This window comes from Acipenser ruthenus, chromosome 45 (assembly GCF_902713425.1).
Source record: "Acipenser ruthenus chromosome 45, fAciRut3.2 maternal haplotype, whole genome shotgun sequence".
In the NCBI taxonomy this organism is placed as follows: domain Eukaryota; kingdom Metazoa; phylum Chordata; class Actinopteri; order Acipenseriformes; family Acipenseridae; genus Acipenser; species Acipenser ruthenus.
Window position 1 is genome coordinate 6400222 of NC_081233.1, and position 13070 is coordinate 6413291.

At 41.8% G+C, this 13070-nt stretch overlaps 1 protein-coding gene across 1 annotated transcript; it reads right to left on the minus strand.

Moving 5' to 3' along the window:
• Positions 1 to 3680: 3680 nt before the first annotated feature.
• LOC117962406 (probable E3 ubiquitin-protein ligase DTX3) lies at positions 3681 to 13041 on the minus strand. The gene is made up of 3 exons (XM_034914242.2): positions 12196 to 13041; positions 8325 to 8542; positions 3681 to 7494 (listed from the first exon to the last, which is right to left on the minus strand). The coding sequence occupies exons 1-3, from the start codon at positions 12670 to 12672 to the stop codon at positions 7389 to 7391; spliced, it is 801 nt and encodes a 266-aa protein (XP_034770133.2). The 5' UTR covers positions 12673 to 13041; the 3' UTR covers positions 3681 to 7388.
• Between the last annotated feature and the right edge of the window lie 29 nt (positions 13042 to 13070).

The following is a 13070-nucleotide window of genomic DNA, read 5'->3' on the forward strand; positions in this document are numbered from 1 at the left end:
ACACAAATGAATTCATTATCTGGGCTGCCTGCCGCTGATAAGCATAACACGTGTCGTGTTTATTTGCTGCGTGGCACTGAAGGTCAGCGCCGACTCCAGCAGCAAATACCTCGGCTGCCATTCCTGCCCGGCTACACCAGAACCCACTGCTGGCCAAATGATAACGCATAAGGGGAAATAAACGTATGATTTATAGCTTTACAAATACATAGAAAACATGCCATAATCAATGGTCGGGCTAAAGGGATGCCACTTGATAGGCTACAATATCTGCAACATGAAGTAAATGGGTGGTTTTGATATGTTTTAGTGGCCTTATACTGAACACATTGGGGGTGCCCCTATTTAGTGCCAAATACGAATTTTAACAGAATGGCACCCCTACACACTGTAAAAAATGCAGCAGCAGCAGCAGCAGCAGAGGTTTTGAAAAGACTTAATAAACCATTTGAATATGATGATGATGAGTTAGCAAGTTACAAAACAGTGCGGTGTCAGTTGTGAATCAGTCAGCGACGAACCGCTAGCGGTGCCAAAAAAGTGTTGTTTTAAGCGAAGTTCCTGTTCCTTTTACAACGCGACCATATATAAAAGCTGCATCTCCCAGGTGCGTGACAGACTAGCGGACCCCAGTGTGCTTCATTACAATACGATTGATTGCCCCCTTAATAAACCTTGTATCCCTGGCAATGCCTTGTCACCCAAGGAATAAGGACAGGGGTTTTTATCTGATCATTTATATGCAAAATAACGAGCGTTGCATAAATGAGGCAGGCCGAGGCGGACTTAACCCTTTGTGTACCCCCAGTCTGCATTGAACACTGCCTATGTTTTCTACTGTTGCTGCTTCAATTCCATGTATTATGCTACTATCATGTATTATGCACCTTTCACTGTATTTAATGCATTCCCTGTATTTTAATTTTCTTGTTGTATCTTGTAAAGCGCTTTGTGATCGTGGTCCACTATGAAAGGCGCTATAAAAAATAAAGATGGATTGATAGATAAAGAGCAATTAGCTTCACATTGTATTTTAATGGCTTTTTATTGACCATGGTGTGCTGTTTTCAATCATTCGGAGTTGCTCCCATATCGAGCTATTAGCCTTTGGCTCTAAATCTGCCTTTGTCCAGAGAATCCAAAGTGCCAGGACTGAACAGCTTTCCTCATTCCCTTTAAATCATGTGACAATGTGACTTTTCACAGCGACTTACTCTACATGTATATAGACAGGGCTTTCTCTCAGCCCCAAATACTCTCTGCGGTTATGGTACAGAGGGTTATATCACGTATCATTTTACCCCATGGCCAGGTTACTGCTATAAAGGAGCATCAGTAATCCTCTCAGCCCCAGTTTTGATAAGATTTGATTTTCAGAATGGGTCGCCTGCTGTACAGTCTTTTAAAAATGACGTAAATCCACAATAACACAAATTATATTTAGCATCGTAAATCTGTATCTTGGAAAGTCACCAAATAGGCAAAGAAATAATCTAGCATATAATTTGGATAGAAAACAGCTGTTATATAAAAGCACATGAGATCCTGAGATTCCTGTTATAGTTTAATATGCAGACCATACTAATAATGTTCTATATACAAATAGGTGTGGGACCATATTGATATGTATAGGCATAATATAAGTGAGGTCTTAAAACTACACAGCACTGAAAAACCCCATTGACACCTAGCAGTTTATATAACCCTAGCTAGCAGAACCATTAGCGGATCATTAGCATTATCAACAACTGCAACACAATGGATATTGCACAAACAGGCCAGCAATAATACTGTAGGTCTGTCCAGTAATGATATGGTACTGCAATCTTGTCATTGCACTGAAATCTTTAGTACAGCAACAGGCTGCCTGATCAATGGAAAACAGGAAGAAATCTTCTTTCTACCTCTCCTCCATTAAAATAACCTGCTGGACCTGGCTTGATTGCTCATGCCGTTCTCAAGTTGAGCCAACGCTGACAAAAAGTGCATGTCTCACTCATTACAATTACTCTGCTCTTTATCACCATGATCAGCTCGTTAGAACACTGGGAATGCTTGAACTCAAGGACAGAGTACTAACAAGGGGAGAGTTTAATAGGTGCTTTCAACGCTCTGCAGCTAACTGATCATTCCAGCACAGAACTATGCGTGCCTTTAATGTGATTAGTTTGCAGGTAGTGAGTTAACCCCTTTACCTCCGGTTCTGCACGCCGGTTTCTAAAACCACTGCAATGCTTACATTTATGTGTACTAGATATTAAAATCCAAATTAATCCACAATACTAGAATTCAGCACAATTGGCACACCCCACATTTGCTGATAGGCTCAGGAAGAGGCTAAGATGAATATGGAGATTGAACTGCTCCCTCACCCCCTAAGAGAAAGGGTGCTCCCTCCAGTCCAGGGCAGGCTTGAGGCATGGAGACTGAACTGCTCCCTCACCCCCGAAGAGAAAGAGTGCACCCTCCAGTTCAGGGTAGGCTTGAGGCACGGAGACTGAACTGCTCCCTCACCCCCTAAGAGAAAGGGTGCACCCTCCAGTTCAGGGTAGGCTTGAGGAATGGAGACTGAACTGCTCCCTCACCCCCTAAGAGAAAGGGTGCACCCTCCAGTTCAGGGTAGGCTTGAGGCACGGAGACTGAACTGCTCCCTCACCCCCGAAGAGAAAGAGTGCACCCTCCAGTTCAGGGTAGGCTTGAGGCACGGAGACTGAACTGCTCCCTCACCCCCTAAGAGAAAGGGTGCACCCTCCAGTTCAGGGTAGGCTTGAGGAATGGAGACTGAACTGCTCCCTCACCCCCGAAGAGAAAGAGTGCACCCTCCAGTTCAGGGTAGGCTTGAGGCACGGAGACTGAACTGCTCCCTCACCCCCTAAGAGAAAGGGTGCACCCTCCAGTTCAGGACAGGCTTGAGGCATTGAGACTGAACTGCTCCCTCACCCCCTTAGAGAAAGAGCTGACCCTCCTAGGAAATAAAAGTGTATGGAAACGTATCATAACCAATATTGTAGTAAATTGCATATACGGTAACGTAGTGCTTAAATCAAGCTGTTTATTGCAGAACACATAAAGCAAAGCAAGTACCATTCAGTGAACACCTCTTGAGAGCTCAGAGCTGTTAACAGCAGTAAATGTAATTCTTATTATCTCAAGGGCACTCGGGAAAGGGTAGGCAATGGTTTGTCCTCGCTTGAATGCAGTGGAGTGGATCAACTACAGAGCTGCCTGGAATAAGTTGCTCATTTTAATATTCGCATTTACATTTTATTTATGTTTTAATTTGGTGCTTGAGAATGCAGTCTTCCACAAAAGGTTGGAGTTAATTGCAAAAGTCAGGGTTACTGGATTAAATGACACTGCACAGCACGCAATTTGTTTTTATTTATATTATAATTTAATTTTAAATAACAGACCTGTAATCGTATAACACAAATATCCCCTTCAGTCACTGCGTGCATGACTGTACCTCATTAAGTTTCCTAATGCAAAGATGGTTTTTTTGTAGGGCAAATTCTCAAACTCCACATTCCTACAAACTGTTTTAAAATGTCTAAAAATGTAATAAAAAAACTGTGAGCGAAGGGGAGACTTTAACTTTCAAACATGTAAAAACCCACAGCCCATAAAAATGGTAAAAGTCACTGTAGTAAGCCAACAGTAATATATAATTCATTATACTGTACGTGTCTGTCCTAGACTCTGCTATACTATGTAACTCAAACCAAGCCCTCCTAAGGCTGCCCACTCAGTCACCAACTGGGCTTGCTATCCATACAACTAACTGTGAGAAAGCATTAAATTCAATTGCAATACTGTTTTTTTTTTTAGGCTAGAGGCAACTGTAATGAAGGTGCTTTCCATACTGCAGTTCCAGTTCTGAGATATTAAAAACCGCTATCATGTTGCTTCACTGGTGACGTCAATCTGGGATGTTTTTATTAAAGGGTGGGAAAATTCTGTATCAAATAATCACTCCAGTATTCTGTAGATAATCAAACTGTCAGTGTTAATGCATTAAGAGTAACAAACAGGCTTGAGGTATGGAGACTGAACTGCTCCCTCACCTCCCTAAGAGAAAGGGTGCTCCCTTCAGTCCAGGGCAGGCTTGAGGCATGGAGACTGAACTGCTCCATCATCCCCTAAGAGAAAGAGTGCTCCCTCCAGTCCAGGGCAGGATTGAGGTATGGAGACTGAACTGCTCCCTCACCCCCTAAGAGAAAGGGTGCTCCCTCCAGTCCAGGGCAGGCTTGAGGTATGGAGACTGAACTGCTCCCTCACTCCCCTAAGAGAAAGAGCTGTCAGTGTTGATGCATGAAAAGTAACAAACAGCACAGGCTTTAACTGGTTATTGACATACAGTAACACTACAGCAGGGAGTGACCCAGAATGGAAATGTTCAGATCCACCACCGGGGACATCATTCAAACAGAACCACAGTCTTGTGAGTCACAAACCAGACCAATCGGACGAGAAACAGCAGCTCAGAATCATTAGGACCTCTTTATTTTTCAGAAAGGAGATATAACACATGCAATAAAGTTACCAGACCGAAGATCAACCATTGAAGAAATGTAATTGAGGTGTAGGATGTATTCTCAGTAAGGGGTGTGTTGTTTCTTATTCGTTTTAGGAATTGCACTGGCGTTTTAACCATTTGGAAAGAAAACTTGGTTCTAAGATTTTCAAAGCTGCGCTTCTTGCAGCTTTCTCTCTCATTTTTTGATTTTATTTTAGGAATGGTTTGGGCCGTACTATACAAATAATCACAATAAAAACTAGTCAGATGGGGGTCCAGTGGTTTAAGAAAAGGGCTTCAGATTCCACCTCAGCCACTGACTCCCTGTGTGTGACCCTGAGCAAGTCACTTCACCTCCTTGTGCTCCGTCCTTCAGACGTAAAACAAACAAGGTCCTATTGCAAGTGACGCTGCAGCAGCAGCAGTTGTGATGCATAGTTCACCCCCTAGTCTCTGTAAGTCACTTTGGATAAAAGCGTCTGCTAAATTAATAATAATAATAATAATAATAATAATAATAATAATAATAATAATAATAATAAGCAGTCAGTATCGGGTTACATGATATTCCGCAGCATTCATACAATTTGTCGGAGACTGTGCTTCCAGTTTCAAGGTGTGGTCTCTTTCCCTGAATGCTTCCCCTGTCGCCAGACTCCCCTTTGTTGCTTTGAATGGGTTTTCATTTCTGCGTTCATCAGGCTGAATTGTGCTGTGCCCGTGGCGTGCTGGAAAAGAATACTGTGTGGAGCCAGAACAGCTGTGCAGTTGTTTAAAAGCATATTATCGCTTGGAGAAAAAGCACCTTTCTGTTATATCTGTGCTAAAAAAATTCTTAAAAGGTGATAGGATTTGATTGGATTTTCAGAATGGAACACCTGATAGCTTCTGTACAGTTAGGTATGAGGTAGACTATTCTAGACTATACTATTCTAGACTATAGTGTTTTAGAGTATACTGTATTAGACTATACTATTCTAGACTATACTGTATTAGACTATACTATTATAGACTGTACGGTTCTAGACTACACTGTTCTAGACTATACTATTCTAGACTATACTGTTCTAGACTATATCTATTATTCAACATTAAGTTGGTGAATTAGCTGTTGGAACTGCAGATGAACCAAAGACTGTGATGTTTCTCCACTGTGTTAAAACATGTGGGCTGCACTGATACCCAAGAGAATAACACTGACATCAACTGAAGGCAGGGATTTTATTAAATGTCACAGAATCTAATGGATTCCATGTAATGTAAAGAAAGACAACTGTTCCACTGAAAATTTTATTTTTAAACAGCTTTAATACGGAAAAAAAAGTAAGACACCTTTGTACAAGACCAAGCATAATTTCAATAAACATCTTTTGCACTTTATATCAGTAACTTATTATTATTATTATTATTATTATTATTATTATTATTATTATTATTATTATTATTATTATTATTATTGTGCTTGTATTTCAGGAAGGTAAAGAAAATGCATCTTGGTTGAAAAATAAAACTGACCTGTATTATCGATGGTCCCTAGGAAGGTGAATTGGAAATTCAATCAATTTGAAAGGTGCAGGTCTTCAATATTAATACAATAGCAAGCCAAGGATAGTGATCAGAACATGAGCACACCTTTGGGAAATAATGACGCGTGTGTGTAGGGCGCCATCTGCTGGCCGACTGGAAGAAGTTCTCTTGCTTCTCCAAAACAAAAACATGGCCTGTTAAAAAGGCTCCGAAGGAAAAACTTTACACGTCAAAAAAAACAACACAACTCGATTTCTCTATAAACGTAGTGCTAACGAGTATTATTTTTTTTTACTTTGGTTGCATTTTACACTTCAATTTGGATTGGATTAACAAACATATGCCTCGTTTCAAACTCATGCCGCAGTGCATTCTGGTAAGTGTAGTCCTGCTGTGAAAGATACCCGAGAGTTAATACCAGAATGCATTGGGGTGCGCGTTGAAAAGCCTGAACTGTCCCATTCTGTCCTAGTGTACACGGAGTCACAGGGTAACCCTCAATGTGCAATACATAGGCATTGCAAAAACAGCCCTTTCCGTTGCTTCCTTCACATGTCGTAGTTCAAACTGACCAACACTCTGCAATCCGACCTGCGGGAGCACCAGCGGTTCAGTCTATAGCGCGGTACTGTGACTCTTAAAGTGACAAAGCAACTGAAGAACCAAAAGACATTAATACTGTTACTAAAGCACGTAAAGGCAATGGGGTTTAAAGCATTGGTTATCAATTATACATGAACTAGGATGAACACATCCACCTCCAGAGCTAGAGTTTAGTTCTGTAGACTGCAGACTGTCAAAGTGTGATACGAAAACAGAAGAGATTCAATAATGAAATGATTATTGATCGACATGAGCCTCAATAAAACATTGATCGATCAATCCTGTATATATATGAGAAAGATATGTACAATATATATGACATGATATGATATTACCAGCCTATACCTTTGAAGGTTCTCACAGTTTTTAATAGTACAGTTTTCTTAATGCATATATTCAGGGATGGAAATTGCACAGCAGTTTGATCCTATCCTGGTTGTTTTGCTAGGAGTTTAATAAGACACACCAGAGCTTGTTACCTATACACTGGAGCTAATCCAACTTCTATTGAAACCTGGAATGGGTGAAACTGCTATTTATCATATATTGTATTACTATGTATAAGAATCTGCACATGCATTTTGCACAGGATTTGATTAACAGTTTTTTTTTTTCCGGTTCTTGCTTGTGAATAATGTGTTGTCAATGCATGTGGTGATTGTCGTGGGATTAGGGGTTTGGTTGCTGATTACATGAAATAGCCCTTGGCTCTCTCCTCAGGCTCCATTCTCTCAGTCCAGACTCAGTGCACTCTCCCTGCAGGCTCACTCACACCCTCCTCAGTGATCCCCTTCACTCTGAGCTCCTCCTGCACTCGGAGCAGGTAGCCAGGGTCTGGATACCCGAAGCTAGAGGGAAGGGAGAGACGACAGTGAACAGCAAGCACAGCTGGTACAGCCCCCATTTCAGAGATCTTAATAGTTTAGAGATTCAACACATTGAACACAAAAAAGTGTGGCTGTGTTTATTATTGAGTTCTGTGCACGGGATGACACCTGTACACTGGATCAGATGTGCTGAAATTCTGACAAGTCTGAAACAGTGATCGGTTTACCTCTCTGTGCTTTACAATGCTTCCCTATGCTTTACCAGACCTCTCTGTGCTTTACAATGCTTCCCTATGCTTTACCAGACCTCTCTGTGCTTTACAATGCTTCCCTATGCTTTACCAGACCTCTCTGTGCTTTACAATGCTTCCCTATGCTTTACCAGACCTCTCTGTGCTTTACAATGCTTCCCTATGCTTTACCAGACCTCTCTGTGCTTTACAATGCTTCCCTATGCTTTACCAGACCTCTCTGTGCTTTACAATGCTTCCCTATGCTTTACCAGACCTCTCTGTGCTTTACAATGCTTCCCTATGCTTTACCATACCTCTCTGTGCTTTACAATGCTTCCCTATGCTTTACCAGACCTCTCTGTGCTTTACAATGCTTCCCTGTGCTTTACAATGCTTCCCCATGCTTTACCACACCTCTCTGTGCTTTACAATGCTTTACCATGATTACACTTTGCTATGGGACACTTTAATAAGGGAAGGTTTTACAGGTAAAAAAAAAAAACCTCAATAGAATGTGAAAGTCGTCCAATAGGATAATAGCAATCTTAAAGGAACACACCCTATTAAATGCAAGAGGATTTTAAAGGAGCCTGTTTGCATGACACAGGCCCGGGTTACCATTGCGAGCCGCCATGGCTGCTGGTCTTGTGGTGGATGTCATTCCAGATGACCGTGTTGGATCTGCCCGTGGTGGCAGACGTGCCCACGGTGAAGACCAGCCTTTGCTGGAACGCTCTCTGCAGCAGACGCAGCACCTTGTTCCCCTCCGCGCTGTCGGGCAGGTACGCCTCTCGATAGGTCCCCGTGTAGCTAACTCCAGGACTGGGATGCTCGGGCTGAAACATTCAGACCAACGACAAAATAACAGTACATTCTATCATGCCCTAGAGTCGAGGCTGGTTCCCTTAAGAGGAAAGGACATAGGGGAAGGGCGAGGGTGTGGTTTCAACTGAGGGACTGCTGTGATTGGATAACATTTCAGATTTTGGAATCCTTGGCTTGTCGTTTAAAGCCCCAAGGTGGACCAGAGATAAAGTAAATGTCGTGTCGGAGTTGGTTATATTAAGTCTGGTATCACAGCAGTCCCTCGGTTGAAGCCACACTCTTTTCCCTAGGTCCTTTCCTCTTATGGGAACTAGCCTACACCTTTGCTATAGGCCTCAAATGTGTAGTTTCGAAAGAAACACATTACCAAAAAAAAAAATGTTTTCAATTTTTTTTCCATTGCTTTATAAAACAAAATGCAACAGAAGAAAATAAAAACAAATAAATATAGATATACAGTACTGTGCAAAAGTTTTAGGCAGGTGTGAAAAAATGCTGTAAAGTAAGAATGCTTTCAAAAATAGACATGTTAATAGATTATATTTATCAATTAACTAAATGCAAAGTGAGTGAACAGAAGAAAAATCTAAATCAAATCCATATTTGGTGTGACCACCCTTTGCCTTCAAAACAGCATCAATTCTTCTAGGTACACTTGCACAAAGTCAGGGATTTTGCAGGCATATAGTCAGGTGTATGATTAAACAATTATACCAAACAGGTGCTAATGATCATCAATTCAATATGTAGGTTGAAACACAATCATTAACTGAAACAGAAACAGCTGTGTAGGAGGAATAAAACTGGGTGAGGAACAAACTCAGCTAACAAGGTGAGGTTGCTGAAGACAGTTTACTGTCAAAAGTTATAAACCATGGCAAGACTGAGCACAGCAACAAGACACAAGGTAGTTATACTGCATCAGCAAGGTCTCTCCCAGGCAGAAATTTCAAGGCAGACAGGGGTTTCCAGATGTGCTGTCCAAGCTCTTTTGAAGAAGCACAAAGAAACGGGCAACGTTGAGGACCGTAGACGCAGTGGTCGGCCAAGGAAACTTACTGCAGCAGATGAAAGACACATCATGCTTACTTCCCTTCGCAATCGGAAGATGTCCAGCAGTGCCATCAGCTCAGAATTGGCAGAAAACAGTGGGATCCTGGTACACCCATCTACTGTCTGGAGAAGTCTGGTCAGAAGTGGCCTTCATGGAAGACTTGCGACCAAAAAGCCATACCTCCGACGTGGAAACAAGGCCAAGCGACTCAACTATGCACGAAAACACAGGAACTGGGGTGCAGAAAAATAGCAGCAGGTGCTCTGGACTGATGAGTCAAAATTTGAAATATTTGGCTGTAGCTGAAGGCAGTTTGTTCGTCGAAGGGCTGGAGAGCGGTACACGAATGAGTGTCTGCAGGCAACAGTGAAGCATGGTGGAGGTTCCTTGCAAGTTTGGGGCTGCATTTCTGCAAATGGAGTTGGGGATTTGGTCAGAATTAATGGTCTCCTCAATGCTGAAAAGTACAGGCAGATACTTATCCATCATGCAATACCATCAGGGAGGCATCTGATTGCCCCCAAATTTATTCTGCAGCATGACAACGACCCCAAACATACAGCGAAAGTCATTAAGAACTTTCTTCAGCGTAAAGAGTCCTGGAAGTGATGGTATGGCCCCCACAGAGCCCTGATCTCAACATCATCGAGTCTGTCTGGGATTACATGAAGAGAGAGAAGCAACTGAGGCTGCCTAAATCCACAGAAGAACTGTGGTTAGTTCTTCAAGATGTTTGGGCCAACCTACCTGCCGAGTTCCTTCGAAAACTGTGTGCAAGTGTACCTAGAATTGATGCTGTTTTGAAGGCAAAGGGTGGTCACACCAAATATTGATTTGATGTAGATTTTTCTTCTGTTCACTCACTTTGCATTTTGTTAATTGATACATATAAACTATTAACATGTCTATTTTTGAAAGCATTCTTACTTTTCAGCATTTTTTCACACCTGCCTAAAACTTTTGCACAGTACTGTAGTTTTAAAACATATGGTACTGCACTAGGTTAAAGGGAGTTTCAGAAAGTATGGCACACTTCCTGGGTCATTTCAATTCAGAAGGATCTTCAAGGTCATAGTTTATTGCTGGTTCAAATGTGTGGCATTCAATGGAGGGAAGCAGCGGGCTGGTTAATGACAGGAAAGGCGGCGTTGAAGGGGTGGGGACAATTTCACTCTCCAGTTGAAATGACCACCAAAGTGCAAGACTGTCCGAAAACACAGTCTGCAAACAGAGATTTGTATATCCTAGTGTACATAAGAACATAAGAACATAAGAAAGTTTACAAACGAGAGGAGGCCATTCAGCCCATCTTGCTCGTTTGGTTGTTAGTAGCTTATTAATCCCAGAATCTCATCAAGCAGCTTCTTGGATTCCAGGGTGTCAGCTTCAACAACATTACTGGGGAGTTGGTTCCAGACCCTCACAATTCTCTGTGTAAAAAAGTGCCTCCTATTTTCTGCTCTGAATGCCCCTTTATCTAATCTCCATTTGTGACCCCTGGTCCTTGTTTCTTTTTTCAGGTCAAAAAAGTCCCCTGGGTCAACATTGTCTATACCTTTTAGGATTTTGAATGCTTGAATCAGATCGCCGCGTAGTCTTCTTTGTTCAAGACTGAATAGATTCAATTCTTTTAGCCTGTCTGCATACGACATGCCTTTTAAACCCGGGATAATTCTGGTTGCTCTTCTTTGCACTCTTTCTAGAGCAGCAATATCCTTTTTGTAACGAGGTGACCAGAACTGAACACAATATTCTAGGTGAGGTCTTACTAATGCACTGTAAAGTTTTAACATTACTTCCCCTGATTTAAATTCAACACTTCTCACAGTATATCTGAGCATCTTGTTGGCCTTTTTTATAGCTTCCCCACATTGTCTAGATGAAGACATTTCTGAGTCAACATAAACTCCTAGGTATTTTTCATAGATCCCTTCTTCAATTTCAGTATCTCCCATATGATATTTATAATGCACATTTTTATTGCCTGCGTGCAATACTTTACACTTTTCTCTATTAAATTTCATTTGCCATGTGTCTGCCCAGTTCTGAATGCTGTCTAGATCATTTTGAATGACCTTTGCTGCTTCAACAGTGTTTGCCACTCCAGTATCAGATCATGTTTTAAAATGAAAATACATTTATGCTAAAACGTGTTTTTCTTTCAAAACTGTGCGTGTCACCTACACTTTGCACTGCAGTATGAATCCTTCTTGGTTACACTAGTTGACTGTCCAGTTTGTTTATATTATCCAAAGTTGCCTTGAGCTGTACAGGGTTTCCTGCATCGATTCAAATAATATGTTCAGAAAATGAACCGCAGGTTTTAGCGGTGTGTGTGTAATTTTTTATTTTTTTTAAATCAAACAGGAATGCTATTTATAATCTACGGTAGTGATAAATCAGACTCTTAAGCAACATACAGGACGTTTCTAAATGTGGGTAATTTATGAACGTGGAATTTTTTGTGCATTTTACAACACCTGCACTGTCAACCACTTATTAAAAAAAATACAAAACACGTGTCTCAGCTTTACCAAAATAAACCCCAAATGGAAACTTTGTTTTGTGTGCACCTTATGCCACTCGTTAAAACCAAAAACTGTATCTCACCCCTTGTATGCCATCGGAAAAACTGTAGTTTATTATGATGGTCCCGTGGTCCTCGTAGCCCGGTAACCCGACCGGTTGCCTGGTCACTGTCATTTGTCCATTTCGGGGCTGACTGCCGGTCAGTTCCCCGTAAAACGTCATGCACACAGGACAGCAGCTCTTGACCTGGAACGCGCTGTCGATGCATTCCCGACAGAACGAATGCTGGCATTTGTCCAGCGTTTTTTTCCACTGGATTTTGTCCATGCAAATGCAACAGTAGTCTTCCTGGTCACATGGGTTCGGTCCAAAAACACCCGCTGACTCGGCACCAGAGCCACGGCCTTGCCCGTTTACAAAGGCATTTAACGGGGCAGAACTTTTGCCACCGCTCGCCCCGGTGGAAGTTAAGTTTCTGTAGTTCATCGTACGTGTTGATGTCGTTTCTGTTTCCCGTACCTGGCTTCTAAAAACACCGCTTTTGTCATTCGGGAGCATTTGCAAATTCGCTCCGGCGAGCTCTGAATCTGATTCCTCAGTTTAGCTCTCTCTCGTTTCCCGTCATTGTTTGTTTTGGTCGAAATAGGAAGTAGTTCCCACTTTGAAAAGATCTTCACAAAAAATATGAAAACACCCGACTGCTGAATAAAGCTGTCTCTTACAGTCAAGCCTAGGTTACAACGTAATGGTGAAAAGGGGGAAAATAAATAAATAAAGATTATTTTGCCTTGTGGGTTACTTACTGTACTACTATGACGGCTAAAAATGCGACCTTATTAATTTCCTGCTCACTACTACTTTTGTTTTGTGGAGCATGCTCAATCCGTCATGACGAGGGTTGTCTCTTTCTGTTTCAGAGCTGCCTGCAGTCTCCCACAACCGTTGGCCTTTTTGCA

Coding starts and splice junctions, on each gene's coding strand:
- LOC117962406 (XM_034914242.2), bottom strand. CDS start 12,672: ATGCTCCCGAATGACAAAAGCGGTGTTTTTAGAAGCCAGGTACGGGAA. Junction 8,543..12,195: donor TTTCCGATGGCATACAAGGG/GTGAGATACAGT, acceptor TGAATGTTTCAG/CCCGAGCATCCCAGTCCTGG. Junction 7,495..8,324: donor AGCCATGGCGGCTCGCAATG/GTAACCCGGGCC, acceptor CCTTCCCTCTAG/CTTCGGGTATCCAGACCCTG.